Genomic DNA, 16,683 nt, shown 5'->3' on the forward strand with positions numbered 1-16,683 from the left:
ACCCAAACATGTAAAAATAATTTTTTGAACAGTGAGCACAATACCATGATACAGTGATATTTATTATAGCAGGCCCATGACTACACAAGGAGAACATGCAAACTCCACACAGAAATGCCAACTAACCCAGCCGAGGCTCCAACCAGTGATCTTCTTGTTGTGAGGTGAACGTGCCACCCACTGTGCCACCGCGTCGCCCTGGTGCAACATTTCTGTTTTAAAAATTATTTCTGTCAATATTCTATATAACATTCCAAGATACTGAATTCTGGGTTTTCATTAGCTGCAAGCCATAACCATTGAAACGGAAATACATACTTGAACTACAGTATATCAGTCTGTGTACTGAATCTATATAATATATGAGTTTCACTTTTTGAATTGAATTACTGAAATAAATCAACGTTTTAATGCTGTACTGATTTATTGAGATACACCTGTATATACAGAGCTCAGCATAAATGAGTTCACCCCTAAAACTTCTGTTTTAAATAAATATTTTTTATTGAATGAATGCATCAATATATTAGTACATACTGTATACATTGGATTACTCAGTACCAAATCCAAAACTGGAACTAATCACAAAACTTCAAATCATAGTGCAAAAAAAAAAAAAAATACACCCGAATTACTTTGTTGGGGGATAATATTAAATACAATTATAAAAAACATGAAAAATCAAGAGAAACACAAAACAGATACAATTTAGATGAAATTTTGTTGTTTGTCTTTATTATTATTATTATTATTCATTTATTCATTCTCTTTTCAGCTTAGTCCTTTTATTAATCTGGGTCGCCACAGTGGATTGAACCGTCAATTTATACAGCATATGTTTTAGGCAGAGGATGCCCTTCCAGCTGCAACCCATAACTGGGAAAATAAATACAATTATTATTATTATTATTATTGGGTGACGCAGTGGTGCAGTAGGTAGTGCTGTCGCCTCACAGCAAGAAGGACACTGGTTCAAGCCTCGGCTGGGTCAGTTGGAGTTTCTGTGTGAAGTTTGCATGTTCTCCTGCTGCATGCTCTGCATGGGTGCTCTGGTTTCCCTCACAAGTCCAAAGGCATGTGGTACAGGTGAATTAGGTAGGCTCAATATTGTCCACTGTATGAGTGTGAACGAGTGTGTATGGATGTTTCCCAGAGATGGGTTGCAGCTGGAAGGGCATCCGCTACATAAAACATGTGCTGGATAAGTTGGTGGTTCATTCCAATGTGGCAACCCCGGATTAATAAAGGGACTAAGCGAAAAGAAAATGAATGAATTATTATTATTATTGATATTATTTTTAATTACTTATTTGAATTCAAATGTATCTTTTTTAGATAATATTTCATCATATACATGTTATGTGACGAAACACCTATTTTAATCAATAAATAGTTTAAGGATTAAATTCACCCACACGACATTAACCCATATGACACATATAACAACACACTTGCAATGCCACCTAGTGATCATTCCAAGGTCCTACACTCATTTTCAAACCCCTGGTCGCCACCATAAATGCAAACTGCTTAGTCATTTCAAAACCTCAATATATTAAATCAAATGTATTTATATTTAATGTTAAAAAAATCCTTAAACTAAAGTTGAAGTTCAAAATTAATTGCCAATTCAAATAATAAATACACCCATTTTTTTAAACCTAGGGTGAATTCAGGTAATCTCTGGGACACTTTTTGCAATTTTGACTTCAGCTCTCTATTTCAATGTCTGTCTAACTAATTAGAACCACATATGAGACTTTTCTGAAATCTCTAAGATGTTTTCTAACCACCTAAGAAAACATAATATAGATATTATACTGAGAAGAGCCATGCCACACCTATTAGTATTTTTTTCAAAAACAAAAATTCTACCTGAATTTGATAATCTGGGACAGGTCACTTCGTAATCTGGGACATAATGTATTTGGGCTGAAAAAGTATATATTTGCCATATTTATGCATGCCAAACTCAATTTTACCAATTTTAAAAAAGTTTGTGTGTGTGTGTGAGAGAGAGAAAGAGAAAGACTGTGCAAGGGGTGTGTGTGTGTGTGTGTGTGTGTGTGTGTACAGAACATTGTACATTCCATCTTTGTAGTCAATAAATTTACAAAGTCTCTAAATGCATTTTTCTCCCAATTAAAGGACTGTCCCAGATTACCCAAATCATACTGTCCCAAATATGATTGATAATGTGGGACAACAAAAATGTTTAAAAGAAAACAAATCTAAAAAACATTTTCAACACTTTAATACATATTTTGTTATCTGAATAGATCACAAACATAATTTAATAACAATTGGGAACCTTGTCTTATTTATGACAGGTTTATATCCTTAACATTAATCTGGTCAGAATCCTATGTCACTGACCTTGTCATCCAATTTTGATGAGAGCTTCCTGATTGACAAGTGCCCGATAAAGGAAGGAAGCCTAACATCTTTTATTTTAAGGCTGATTTAAAAATTTATTTTGAAACTCTTAAAGGACTTTCAACTCGTAAAGCGACCAGAACTAAGAATATACTTTAACTCCTCTTCTCTATGGTAATATTATGTATATCCTGTTATTTGTTTTATTTTTCTTTCTTTTGTCACGCGTTATGCTAAAATATGTAATGTTGTAAGAAATGTCATGTATTTGACAGGAAATGTTCAGAAAATACATTAAAAAAAAAAAAAAAAAGATTGACAAGTGCCCGGCCTCCCTCTATGGAACACCGCAATGAAGTCATGTGAATTTACACACATGAAGTCCATGCTAAATTCATAATAAAAGTCCTGTTGCCTGAATTTTGTTAGAACAGAAATAAACACACAGAAGCTTAGGTGTCCCATATTACCCAATGTCCCAGATCAGCCAAATTCACCCTACAATTAAAATGATTTGGCAGTAATAAAGTTTTCAGCAAAAATATAAATTTTTATCAAATATTTTTGTTTCATCACCAAAGACATGGTGTGGAAAGGGAGTTGGTTTTAGCCCAAACTAAATGACGCAGTGTGTATTTTTTTATAACAGCCATGTCAGAAGATGCTTCCCATATCATGATCCAAGATGATAATGCAAAAAAGCTCGCACAGTAAATGAAGGCGCCATTTTCACCGAAATATGCATCTTTCAACACGATTAGCAATGAGCAAAAGATGACATCTCACCACAACTCAACATTAGCACTTGTATATTTATGCAAGAAATATCCTTTACGTACCATCAACGATCTTCAGAATTACTGACATCAAAACAATCTTCGGCTGATGCATCTTTAGATATGTGAAATTAAACAAAACGAGCATCTCTAAATGACTGGAAATATCACTGCTGCTGACGGACAGAGATGCTCCGCGATGCGGCACGATGAACGCTTTCCAACATCGGTTTAGGTTTCTGTTTCAAAATGACACAAGGAGTGGGGCGATTCAGATGCTTTTTAACTGTAACGTTACTGTAGACGCATAAAGCTGTACACCAAACACACCAGCTTGATAACTTTAGCACTGTATCCCACAGGAAAATAATCAGACAATAACCAAAGCATTGCCAATAAATCTACTGCAATTAAAAGAGCCATAAGCAACACAATGAATATGCATGCATGCTTGTAAAGGCTAGATATACAATTGTGACATTAAATATCACAAAAAATCAGATATTAAGTCGAACTTTCTGTGTTGGCACCAAACTCAGCAACATACACCGTCAATGCATCTTTGGATTAAACTTGCCTCACAATATCCTTGTAAAAATAATGACAAAATCTCAAATAAAATATTTTTACAGTTCACTTGCAGGTTTGCAGTCCCTTACATCAGTGGTTCCCAACCTTTTTTTTTTTCCCTGAGACCCCCTTTTCTTTTGGAAAATATCTTATGCCCCCCTCCACATTTAATGATATGATGGCTCATATAAATTTTTAGCTATGACAACAAATGTTGTTTTCCAACAAACGGTTGCTTTGTCTCACCAGCTCCACCTGGATGATGCAGCAGCAGCCACATGACCACATCCCCAGTGTGCTCACTACAGGCCAGCTATAGGTGGAGGAGAGACAGTGATAGAGCCAATTCAGTGGATGGGGATGACTAAGGCCATGATCAGTAAGGGCCGATGGAGGGAGTTTGGCCAGGACATCAAGGTTACACTTCTACTCTTCATGAGAAGTGCCATGGGATTTTAAATGACCACAGAGAGTCAGGACGTCGGCCAAAGCTTTTGCTTTGGAATAAGATTATTTTACTATCCCAACAAGTCAAAATCTCTAAGCAAAAAAGGCACTTTCGCAGTTTAATGTGCAAGAGCTTTAAGGATTTAAATAAGATCATAATATTTAAGTTCAGATAAAAATTTGTTGCAACCTACAACCACTAACATTCCACTAACATTGCAAGCACTAGAATAGAAACTACCACCATTTACAATAACAGAAAATATGATGGTTACCATCAGAATAAAAGGCGCATAAATAAAACAGAAATTCTGAAACACTCAAAAATAAATAAATTCACATTTTTATAACAATCCAGTTGTATAAAAAGCTGTACATCTGTCAGTTTATGGTCATATAAGTAACAACTATAAAAAGAGACTTAATGAACCATTTGTATTAGTTTTTTTTAAATAAATCAAATTTATATATATATATATTAGTTTATATATATATATATATATATATATATATATATATATATATATATATATATATATATATATATATATATATATAAACTAATTCAAATGGTTCATTAAGTCTCATTTTGTAGTTCATACACATGAGGAACACATTTTTGCAGAGTGTAAAGACCAAAATAGTTTAAGTCTTTTTGCATTCAAAGACGTGTGGGTAAAGTCTCCATTTCATGATCCTCTGTTGTGCTCTGTGGACAAAATAAAGTATTGTTATTTGTCAGCTGCACATCTGAACGCCACACTGATGGCAACACTAATCCAGCTGATCATCTGATATATAATATTAGTATATCACCTCATGCTGAAAGCTTCGAGGGCAGTTCCTTTGACTGTGTGTAGATCTGTATTAGAAAACAAAACTACTGATTTAACATTGATCCATAAACAGCTGAATGTGTGTTATATGCAGTTATACTTCAGGGCAGTTGAATGCTTGATTCTGATTGGCTGATGAACATACTAAAGTGTGTAATTATTTTCATATAAACACACAGCTAAAGTAGTTCCAGCAGGTTGTGAGTGCATTACAGCGCTTTATCACTATGAATGATTTCAGTCACTTCATCCATACAAGAGAAAACACAACAGAAGGTTTTGGATGAGATGTTTGAGGAACTAGTGCTACACACAGGAGCAGTTTGAGAACAAAAACCTGACACAGGTCTGAAATAAATAATCTGAACATGGGCTTTTAACAGTTAGGTCTGGGAACTGTAGTATAAATCGAATTGCTGGCTTTGTTAAATTATGTGAAATTAAATAAATTAAATTGAATTAAATAATTCAACAACCAATTCAACCAGTCGCCAAATATTCCTTATGTATAAAATCAATCATGCATGCACAGCAGACACATTCATGAGAATTTTGTTAAGTAAACATCTGAACTTACCCTTTTCTAAGAAACTTCCCTATAAAAGGAGACAACAAAAGAGACAAAATAGTTAATTAATAAATAAATGTTAATAAATGACTGATCAAAATTAAAATCACATTATGCAAAAACTATAGTTAATAAAATGGAAAATAAAGTTACTGTAATGGAAATTCATTTTTAGATGAGCTTTATATGTTAGAAACTTGTCTAAGACTCATTATTACATGTGTGTGTATCTGTGTTCTCCATATGTTCATCATAAAACCTATGTGTACATTTTTATAGATAACTATATTTCTTTAGGTGAAAGCTTTTTCATTATCCTAAGAGGGATGTGTGGTTGTTATGAGCATATCGCACAAACAGCAGAAGACGCCTGACGTAATTGTAGATGAGGCCTTATTGGGAGTTGACCTCGTAAGCAGTACAAACTAGATAAAAGGGTGAACACACTTGGCTTTAGTATCTCACTCTGCAGAAACTGTTGTTGCTGTATGACTGTGATCTTCTTTATAAAGAATAAAACTTGTAAAAGACATCCCGGGTAAGACTTTGTTTCTTGACCACTGAGAGAGCCTCCTTAGAGAAAATAGCCACTACAGTTACATTCATTGTTTTTTGAATGTATATTTTAATGAATGTTTGACCATTAATAAAAATTATGAGACAGTGATCTCTGCTCCAATGTATTTATTTATTTATTTATTTATTTATTTATTTGTCTATTTATTTATTTATTTATTTGTTTGTTTGTGTATTTTGAATATATTGTCTAGGTTGGTCAAAACAGTACAGTACTTACAGTAATTTAAAGTGAGTTTATGTATACAAATTCAAAACACTACATACAGTAAGGATTACAGACAAAAAAATCAATGGCCCATCATAATATATTATCTTGTCTTATGATATATTTTGAATCTAAAAATGTTGTAAAGAGCCCCTATTATGGGTTTTTGATAATGACCTTCCATGCAGTGTGTAAAACAGCAATATACAGCTGAGGTATCAATCTGAAAATGCAACATGTTTAAAACTATTGATTCTTTAGTGAGGTATTGCAGGTATATACTCAAACTAAACTTCTCTTTCTATTGCAAATGTTAATGTAGCCTATACCTGCTTGTTTTGTTTTTATAAATATTAGAATTATCATGCATTTTATATGTTTTTACAATGTGGATGTCATAATTGCAAGATTTTGGTAGCCTATCATTTTGATTGTTAATTATTCAGCGTATACAGAAAGAAAACTAAAGTCTCTGTTCATCATGTTGGTCAAGTTAACCCTATATATAAGCTACTTATATCCTCTGGACACTACTTTTGTGTTTAATAACTGCTACTTATGTTTTTATGGCAGCTGGCATACAGTGTTTTGGTGCATTAGCCTGTTTATTGGTGACAGGAAACCCACTTCAGTCCATTCGTGCCCCCTACTGGACAGAAGTGTGTATCGTAATGCATGATGAATGGTGACATCAATAATAAATCAAACATAAAAAACTAATATTAAACAAACATTTTATTCTAAATAATTACTTATGCAACCTTATATTTAAAAACCAATAGCTTTCTATTCATTTTATTGCTTAATAAACCTTATAATTTGCAGGAGCATTTATTAGCATTAGCTTTTTAATATGATTAGCATAATTTATTTTCATTATTCAACAGATGTAATTCCTTTATTAATCACATTATTTCAGTTTCCTAAGCTTTGCAACAACCTGGTTCATGACAAATAATGATCTTGTTCATATATGCTCAAAAGACTTTTACGTTGAAATTACTTCCTTTTAAAGTGAAATAACTTCCTTTTACACTGAGAATTCATGGATATACACATGAAATTACTTTCATTCAGGGCTTGACATTAACTTTTTTTTATCACCAGCCACTGTGGCTAGTAGTTTTCCACCGTTACTAGCCACTCTCTGGGCTCTATTTTGACAGTTCATGCGCAAAGCGCAGGGCACAAATGCTTTCAGGGCGTGTCAGAATCCACTTTTGCTAATTTAATGATGGAAAAAGGCGCTTTGCGCCGTGGCCCATGGTCTAAAAGGGTTGAGTTTATTTTCTTAATGAGTAATAGGTGTGTTTTGAGAACAAACCAATTAGAGTCTCATTTCCCATTCCCTTTAAGAGTCAGTTGCGTCGTGCCATGGCACATTTGCTATTAACATGACGTAAAGTAAGTGGAAGTGGAAAAACTGAGCATTTCACTAGCAAGAAAACAGTTAAACAGAGCATCTACAGCGCGAGAATGAGAGATAAGGCATCTCATAATCTAGTTTTACTTTCGCTCTCGTGGATAGAGAAACATTGGACATCAATTAGCCTATAAATAATTAATTTCCTTTGTTAAGCGCAAAGATTTGTTTCAAAACTATTTTTAAATTCAGTTCTAATTTCCAGCAAACGAATAAATGAACAATATTAACCAAGTGTCGTCAAAAACTGAGTTATATCCTAATACACATGCTTTGCTCCATATGGTCTGAAACCTGACAGGTGGACAAATCTAAGCTTGTTTTTAATAAAACAAATCTAAATATAAATATAATAAATAATACTGCTAATAATAATAATAACATTATACAAAAGCCTCCCAGGATGACGAAGGCATGAAGGCAGTGGTTTTTAAATTTATGTAGGCTAGAAATTAATATGCTTTGTAATATTTTAATCCTTTATATTTATATCATATATATATATATCCTTATTATATCCTATATATATCCTTAATATTTGAATTCTTTTTCATATGTAAAGATATTTGGGTATTTCTCTACATCTTGTGTGTATTAAGCAGTGTGTAAGTGAGGTGCACAACGAACGCTGGACAATAGACCAGGTTTGTTCTGGTCTAAAGAATAGTTTCTCAAAATAGCAACACGCCAGCAACGTGCCTCAGAACGCCTTCCTTTTTAGACCAGAACGCCTATGGGCGCACATATGAGCGCAAATGCAATTGCTATTTAAACAGCTTGGCGCAATATGTCAAAACGACTCTTGCGGTGAGCTGAAACTAGCAAATAACAATTGTGTCGCGCCTTGAGCCACATTGCGCTGGGTGTATGATAGGGCCCTCCATTTTCACAAGCCACAGCTTTGTTGTTGGGAAAATGTATTCTATATGCATAAATTTGACTTTGGCATGCTTTATTTACTTCATTTAGATTTTGTGTTTTTTTCACTTGAATGGTTCAAGCGCAAGCGACAATAACTGCTGCTGCTTACAAAGAATCTCGAGCCCTTGAAGGACTGTAGGTGCATGAGCATCGCACTAGTTTCGTTTCCAGGCACAGTTGCTTTGAGTGAGGAAACGGTGTTACACCATATTCTGTGACCATCGAAATCTGTGACCCAGGGGGGTGGCTGCGTAAACTACGCAAACTGCACATATGCCTATATAGTGGTGGAACTATGACGTCACCTTGTAGGCGAATCAGCTGCTAGCATAAAACTGGTTCCCTCTATAAAATCCCTATAGGATTTTCCCATAGGCTTTTCGAAGACTGGAAATAATAACTCTGGGCTCTATTTTGACTTTCCATGCAAAGCGCAAAACGCAGGGCGCAAATGCTTTCAGGGCGTGTCAGGACGCGTTTTTGCTAATTTAAGGACGGGAAATCTGCCTTGCGCTTCGGCGCATGGTCTAAAAGGGTTGAGTTTATTTTCTTTATGAGTTATAGGTGTGTTTTAAGAATAAACCAATTACAGTCTCATCTCCCAGTCCCTTTAAGAGCCAGCTGCGTCGCGCCAAGAGCGCATTCGCTATTTACGGGACGCAAAGTAAGTCTAAGTGGAAAAAATTTGCATTTCACAAGCAAACAGTTAACAGTTGACAGTTTTTTTAACAGAAAACTCTTAAACAGAGCATCTGCTGCGTGAGAATGAGAGATAATGGATCACTTTCACTTTCGCTCTTGGATAGGGAAACCTTTACGCACAGACATCAATTAGTCTATAAATAAATAATTCTGTTTGTTAAGCGCAAATATTCATTTCAAAACTATTTCTAAATTCAGTTCTAATTTCCAGCAAACAAATAAATGAATAATAATAACAAAATATGCTCAAAAACCTGAGTTATATCCTAAAACACATGCTGTTCCCATATGGTCTAAAACCTGACAGGTGGGCAAATCTAAGCTTGTTTTTATTAAAACAAATATAAATATGGATATAATAAATAATACAGCTAATAATAATAACATACAAAAGCAAATTGTTATGAATGAACTGAAAAAGCCTCCCGAGATGAAGAAGACATAAAAGCAGTGATTTTTCATATTTATGTAGGCTAGAAAATAATATGTTTTGTAATATTTTAATCCTTTATATTTATATCCTTATATCTATTCTTATTATATACTATATATATCCTTAATATTTACACTTTTCATATGTAAAAATATTTGCCTATTGCTCTCTTGTGTGTATTAAGCAGTGTGTAAGCGAGGCGCAACTCTGCACTGGAGTTTAGACCGGGTTTGTTTTGGTCTAATGAAAAATCTATTATAGTTTCTCAAAATAGCAAAGTGCCAGCAGTGCGCCTCAGAACACCTTACTTTTTAGACCAGAACACCTATGAGCGCACAAATGAGCGCTAATGCATTTGCTATTTAAACAGCGTAGCGCAACGCCTCAAAACCACTCTTGCACCAAGCTAAAACTACCAAAAGACTACTACACCACGCCTTGCGCCACACTGTGCCGGGTGTATGATAGAGCCCTCTGTGTTCAAACACTGTTCATTACACTTACACGTTTTGTCTAACCGGATAATCTTCACACGAAAATACAACTTTGAGCACTTTTGGATCTTAAATGCAAATGCAAAAACCGAAAAGCTAACATTAGGCTATAAACAAACAGACTACAGAGCCCTCGGGGTGCTCGCCTGTGAAGTCAGCACCACCCTGCTACAGACAACTTATCAAGTTCAATTTTAGAAATATAGTCCATGAAAAAGAGTTCATCTCTCTGTTTATTATATTATAAACCAAACTATATGTTATAAACAAATAAATTTGCAAAAAAACGTATAGACCTACATGCTTTTTGGATCGTTTTTACGTGGGAAATACAAATCTGTTTTGCTTTACGGTTGTTGTAAAAACTGTATGTATAAATGTGCCTGTATAGTATTATCATTAGACATATTTAAACAAGTTTATCGCTCGCGTGCACACAGCCTGCTTACCTTAACAGACGACAGAAATGAGGCGTGAGGAACAAGGCTTTCAATTGCCTGCAAGTTCCATCATGAACACAGAACAACATTTAATATTATTTTTATGTCACAAAGTACAGCGAAAAGCAGCCCATACAGTCACATATGCTAACGTTATACATTTTATGGAGGAGTGATCACATTATCACATTATCACATGATCACATTAAAATGACAGTTAACATGCATGTATTTTTTCACATTTATTCACACGTTTGCATTACTGAGAGCATATCTTCATAACATCATTTATCAAAATAAATAATTCATTCAATTTGACAGTTTTTACATGTGAAGGAATTATCGTCACACAATATGAATTACCAATTAGAAAAATACTAAACTATAAAATGCTATTCATGAAAATACTTGAATAACAGACAAATCCAAATGCCCAATGCAAGCAAGCTGCACTCAGATTCAGTTTAGCTCGATGACGTATAATGTCTCCGACACTGCCTGTAATCCCATTTAGCAACTTGATAGCAACAGTCTTTTTAAAAAAGCATATCCGAATTTAAAAAAATCAAGAGTGTGCTGTAACTGATGTGTTTTATGTCATAGAATAAAACGTGAAAGTATCTTGAGTTTGTGTCAGCCAAAAACCTTATTTAAGCGATTTTACTGAAATCCTATTCAAAAAACCCTTTGACTTTGGGACAAAGGAAACCGGAACTGCTAAAATGCTAATTTGCCTCCGGGTATTTGAATACAAATTGACGTCATAGTTCCTCCACTCTATTAAGCCAACGATGGCAAAGTGTAGGTGTAACAAGATGATTTGCAACGATACTTGCATCAGCTGGAGTAGCCACTACCATTTACGTTAACAGACATAGACGTCACAGGAGTTTGTGTTGATAAAGTGTGAGCAGCCTGTAATTCCAACTCTCGCATGCGCACTTTTATATTTGCATCAATTTGATACATTTTAATCTGATGCTTTAAACCATCCTGTCTTGCTTGAGCTCAATCTTCTTATTCAAGTTGTAATCGCGCTAAACGAACCTTTAAACGCCAATCTGAACAAAATTCAGGTGATGCCTCTGAAGAAAGAGAAACTGGTTCAAACTTAGGCATGGAAAAAGGTTGACATACCTCCTCATTACCCACATTCCCTTGTATAGTCAAATCATCGACCCATACTTGTGAAGAACTTTCTGCATCCACTAATGATCCAGCAGCTTGAGTACCCACTGTTACAGGAAAGATACCTTTGTCAATAAGAAAAGCAATTATTCACGCCTTTATCTCTGCTTTATGCTGTTTTAACAACAGGAATTTCAAAATGTTGAGCAATCAAAAATAAATCGTTTTTACGACACTTCTAATTCCTCAACACTAATTAATCTATGAAATTATTTAAATCAAAAGTTGCCATCTTTCAAAACATATGTTGTGAGCAAAATTTACAAAACAAACACACAGCCCGATTTTAACCAGAAAACTTACTACCAGCTAGTCTTCAGAGGGTACTGTTTAAGAGATTGCTCTCTCCCCCGAAAAACCTCCAAAAAATAAATAACTAAATTAATAAAGAAAAAAAAAAAAAGAAAAAAAACAGTCAGCCGTAGCCAGACTGGTGGCTTAAGCCTGATTTATACTTCTGCGTCAAGTGACCGGCGTAAAAAAAAAGAAAAAAAGGACTGCTGTATGCGTTTCTTCTCTGCTTTTTTGCTTTTCCTGAACACTTCCGGGATGTACAAGTGGCTCAAACTCGCTCATTTTGAGGCAGGAACCGGCGGACGTGCAACAACTTTAACTGTGAGGTAAACACAAAACAAAACTTTCCATCCGGAGCTCCTTCACGGTAGTCCTCACACTTGTAAACAATCGCTCGCTCCATTCGCGCGGCTCTCGGTCCCGCCCAGACTCGTCAGCGCTACCAAGCCGACCAATCGCAGAGCTTACGATACGCGTCGTTGCGACGTGTAGTTACATTTTTTGAGAGGTGCATGTCAGTGACGGCCACGGCAAAGGGCTATGCGTCAGCGCCGTAGCCTACGCCGGTGTTTGACGCAGAAGTATAAATCAGCCTTCACTCACCCAGGCATGCGTCGGTAAACAATTTACTCACCACATAAGCTAATTACTGAAAAACATTTTAAGAATTTAATTCATTCGGGACAAGCTCCCATTTTTGTTGCTAACCCCTTCCCCAGACGAGCCTTAAAAAACGAGTTCGTAACACACCCCAGTGACAGCTCATATACCTTTATCTCTGAGAGTGTATGGGTCAATGATGCTTATATTCGGCACAAATCCATCAATTTCTCCTTTCTGGCTGTTCTTTCTGTGAATGAATGATGTAGAAGCACGGTCATGCCTGTTTCCTCGTTGGTTAGTAACGCTTTATTTCATTGCACAACAATAGTTTATCAGGCTTTTTGGCTAAAAATAGAGAAATTGAATTAGTTATTATTAGATTATTTGTAAGTTTCACCTTTCCCGCTGTGCATGAACTAAGCTGTTGAAAGGTCAGCGTATGAGGCGGCTAGGCTGAGCTAGCTTTAATTTTGATTAAATTATTTTCTAATCTGTTGCCTATTAAGTCTTGAATATACCCTTGTAACGCATACAGCAGTCCTTTTTTTCTTCTGGCTTTCCCGGATATCTCACCTGTTCGCCAAAAATTGCTAAATACATCGCTGGCAATGCCTAACACCGGCGCATACACATTGTAATAAACAAGCCAAGCACGAAAGCTTGACCGAAGTAGCAACAGTAACTAAGGAGGGCGGGGCTTAGCGAAGGGTCAATTGGGAGGAAATTAATGCTAACGGAAATTAACAGTATAAGTTATTATATAAAAACAGTTAACCTGCAGACCTATAGTATAGGTGATATCTGTGTGTACAAGTGTAATATCTGAACCTGCATTAAAAATAAAGTAGCAGACACACACTTTTCTCTGTTCTCCTTTACTGGCAGGCACTTTTTTCCAGGAGTTACCAACTTCATACTCGTTGTTAGACCCTGCCCTCTAGCGGCTACTCAGTTCAGTAGACAACAACTGAAGCTTTATGAAATGTTATAAAGAGTTCAGAATTGAGTTCAACACTTACCAGCAGCTCTTCTATAAACCAGTTTCAGCACAGAGATTCAGCTCAAAGGACGAGGTGGTGTTGATCCATCAAGTGTTTTTTGCACTGAGGCACATTACATTATATCATGACTGAGTTAATCTTTTTACTAAAGTATTAATGTGGTCTAAAACTAAATTATGAACGGGATGAAATTAAAGACAATTATGAGAAATGTAACAGCTTTATTTTGAAGTTTAAAGTCTTCAAGACTATACAGTCAACATACTGAACTGATGCTCATTTAAAATATTTTATACATTTACTGCTGTTGCACAGATTTGGCAGACAGTTCTGATAAACTTCACTGTTCGCTAAAACAGTAAACAATATGTGGAGACATCAGAACTGAAAAACCAACACAAAACATGTTCAGTTTTCTAATTAAACACAAAGATTTATATAACATCTTTAAATGATAAAGTACACTCTGCACAATCTTTACTATATTTTTAAATAAACAAACAATTTTTGGGGGATTAATTGAATGTAAAGCAACTGATCTTTACATGAAGAAATCACATATAACACAATACAGATATCAACATTTGAAGTGGATCAACAACTTTAACCAAAGTTGTCCTAAAACTGTTCAACAAACATGCATTCTTGTCTTAAATCAAATTCTGAAAACCATTTGATCCACTTCAAATTGAGACAGCCAGAGAGAGATGCTTCCACTTGAAGACATGGAATGATCAGATCATGAGACATTAATTTTAGCTCATTTTAAATATTACACAAGTAAATTTTTAATATTAAACTAATCTAACTGCATAGACACTAAAGAACATGGTGAAACAATTCTTTAACTGTTCTGCCATTTGCTAGAATGGAAAATGTGATGAATAAATTATTTAGAACAATGTCATAATAAAATACATTAACATGAACAAAACATGACTACTGATCAATGATGCTGTAGCCTCAAAATTGGTCAAATTAAAGTCTCATTTCAGTCTCTGTGAAACAGCAGAATCAGGTATGGATGGTCTCCATTTCACAATTCTGTTGTGCTCTGTGTACAAAACAAAACATATTTATTAGTCATCAGCACAACTGTAACTCCACACTATTATGACAACCCTTACTGCATACTGCAGATCAGCTTATACAACATATATAATATTGCTGTGTTACCTCGTGTTGTGGTCTTTGGGAGGAGTCACTTCGACTATCTGTTGATCTGCATTGGAAAACGAAACTACAGATTTACACAGATACATATGCAGCTGAATGTGTTTTATGCATTTATACTACGAGGGCTGCTGAATGCTTAATTCTGATTGGCTGATGAACATGTTAGGTACATGTTGTTAAGGCACAGCTAAAGTAGTTCGGCAGGTTTTGAGTACATTAGAGCTCCACATCACTACGCTGAATGATTTTGGTTATTTCACAGATACAACAGTCAGAAATCACATCAAAACACAACTGAAGGCTTTCAAATGAGATGTGTGAGAAACTAATAAGCTAGTTTCGCTACACACAGAAGCAGTTTGAGGACAAAATTCTGAAATACAACACCTGAACAGTGTCTTCATTAGGTGTGTGAACAGTTGTAGAAGTGGAATAATTGACTGTTGAATTATTTGTAACTAATGCACACCCCATACTTGTCTCAGTTTTCCAATATTCAACAACCTGTTGTGAGTTGTATATGTATATGCATATAATCATACATGAAAGCTGCGTCAAGTAAAAATCTGAACTTACCCTGATGTAAGAATCCTCCCTAAAGTATGTGACAAGAGACAAGAGAGACAAAATAGTTAATAAAGAAGTAGTATATGTTAATAAGCAATTGGTCAAAGTTTGTTCATTTTCAAACCGCAATATGGAAACACTGATCTCTGCTCCAATATTTATTTATTTTATTTTTTAGGAGTTTAAATATAATGTCTAGATCAAGAGTACAGTATTTACAGTACATTACAGAGAAACAAATTAGCGACCCACCTTATACTTAATGCTAGATTAGCCGATGATCAAAATTATGGGCCCTATCATACATCCGACGCAATGTGACGCAAGACGCGACGCAATAGTTGTTTGCTAGTTTCAGCTTGGCGCAAGAGTCGTTTTGACGTTTTGCGCCACACTGTTTAAATAGCAAATGCATTTGCGCTCATATGTGCGCCCATAGACGTTCTGGTCTACAAAAGCAGGCATGTTTAGCGCGTTGCTATTTTGAGAAACTATAGTAGTCTGTTTTTTAGACCAGAATAAAGCCGGTCTATTGTCCAGCGCAGAGCGCGTCAGAAGTGCGCCTCGCTTACACACTGCATAATACACACAAGATGTAGAGCAATACGCAAATATCTTTACACATGAAAAAGAATTAAAACATTAAGGATATATATAGGATATAATAAGGATATATATAGGATATAAATATAAAGGATTAAAATATTACAATACATTATTTTCTAGCCTACATAAATTTAAAAACCACTGCCTTCATGCCTTCGTCATCCTGGGAGGCTTTTGTACAATGTTATTATTATTATAAGCAGTGTTATTTATTATATGCATTTTTATATTAGTTTTATTAAAAACAAGCTTAGATTTGTCCACCTGTCAGGTTTCAGACCATATGGGGCATAGCATGTGTTTTAGGATATAACTCAGGTTTTTGAACACTTCGTTATTATTGTTCATTTATTCGTTTGCTGGAAATTAGAACTGAATTTAGAAATAGTTTTGAAACAAATATTTGCGCTTAACAAACGAAATTAATTATTTATAGGCTGATTGATGATTGTGCGTAAAGGTTTCCCTATCCATGAGA

At 35.1% G+C, this 16,683-nt stretch overlaps 2 protein-coding genes and 1 long non-coding RNA gene across 29 annotated transcripts in view; 1 reads left to right on the forward strand and 2 right to left on the reverse strand.

Moving 5' to 3' along the window:
• LOC108179099 (CD276 antigen homolog) overlaps positions 1 to 3,385 on the reverse strand; it is a 56,907-nt gene extending 53,522 nt beyond the window's left edge. For all 23 annotated transcript variants that reach the window (XR_012400817.1, XR_012400815.1, XR_012400816.1 and 20 more), the window contains exon 1: positions 3,216 to 3,385. Coding sequence is in view for 6 of the 23 variants with exons in the window: in XM_073944139.1 (XP_073800240.1) it covers positions 3,216 to 3,300 (85 nt within the window). In the remaining 17 variants the exon portion in view is untranslated. The remainder of the gene's footprint in view (positions 1 to 3,215) is intronic.
• The window catches only part of LOC141381140 (uncharacterized), a 693,969-nt gene that overhangs the window by 508,087 nt on the left and 169,199 nt on the right, over positions 1 to 16,683 (forward strand). The gene's annotated exons all lie outside the window — the stretch shown is intronic.
• The window catches only part of LOC141381138 (uncharacterized), a 41,549-nt gene continuing 38,926 nt past the window's right edge, over positions 14,061 to 16,683 (reverse strand). For 4 of the 5 annotated variants that reach the window (XR_012400835.1, XR_012400834.1, XM_073944150.1 and 1 more), the window contains 3 exons: positions 15,609 to 15,627; positions 15,033 to 15,078; positions 14,061 to 14,910 (listed from right to left, as the gene is read on the reverse strand). Coding sequence is in view for 3 of the 5 variants with exons in the window: in XM_073944150.1 (XP_073800251.1) it covers positions 14,893 to 14,910; positions 15,033 to 15,078; positions 15,609 to 15,627 (83 nt within the window). In the remaining 2 variants the exon portion in view is untranslated. The remainder of the gene's footprint in view (positions 14,911 to 15,032; positions 15,079 to 15,608; positions 15,628 to 16,683) is intronic. The other variant, XM_073944149.1, reaches the window with a different exon arrangement.

Source organism: Danio rerio, chromosome 3, assembly GCF_049306965.1.
Source record: "Danio rerio strain Tuebingen ecotype United States chromosome 3, GRCz12tu, whole genome shotgun sequence".
Taxonomy (NCBI): domain Eukaryota; kingdom Metazoa; phylum Chordata; class Actinopteri; order Cypriniformes; family Danionidae; genus Danio; species Danio rerio.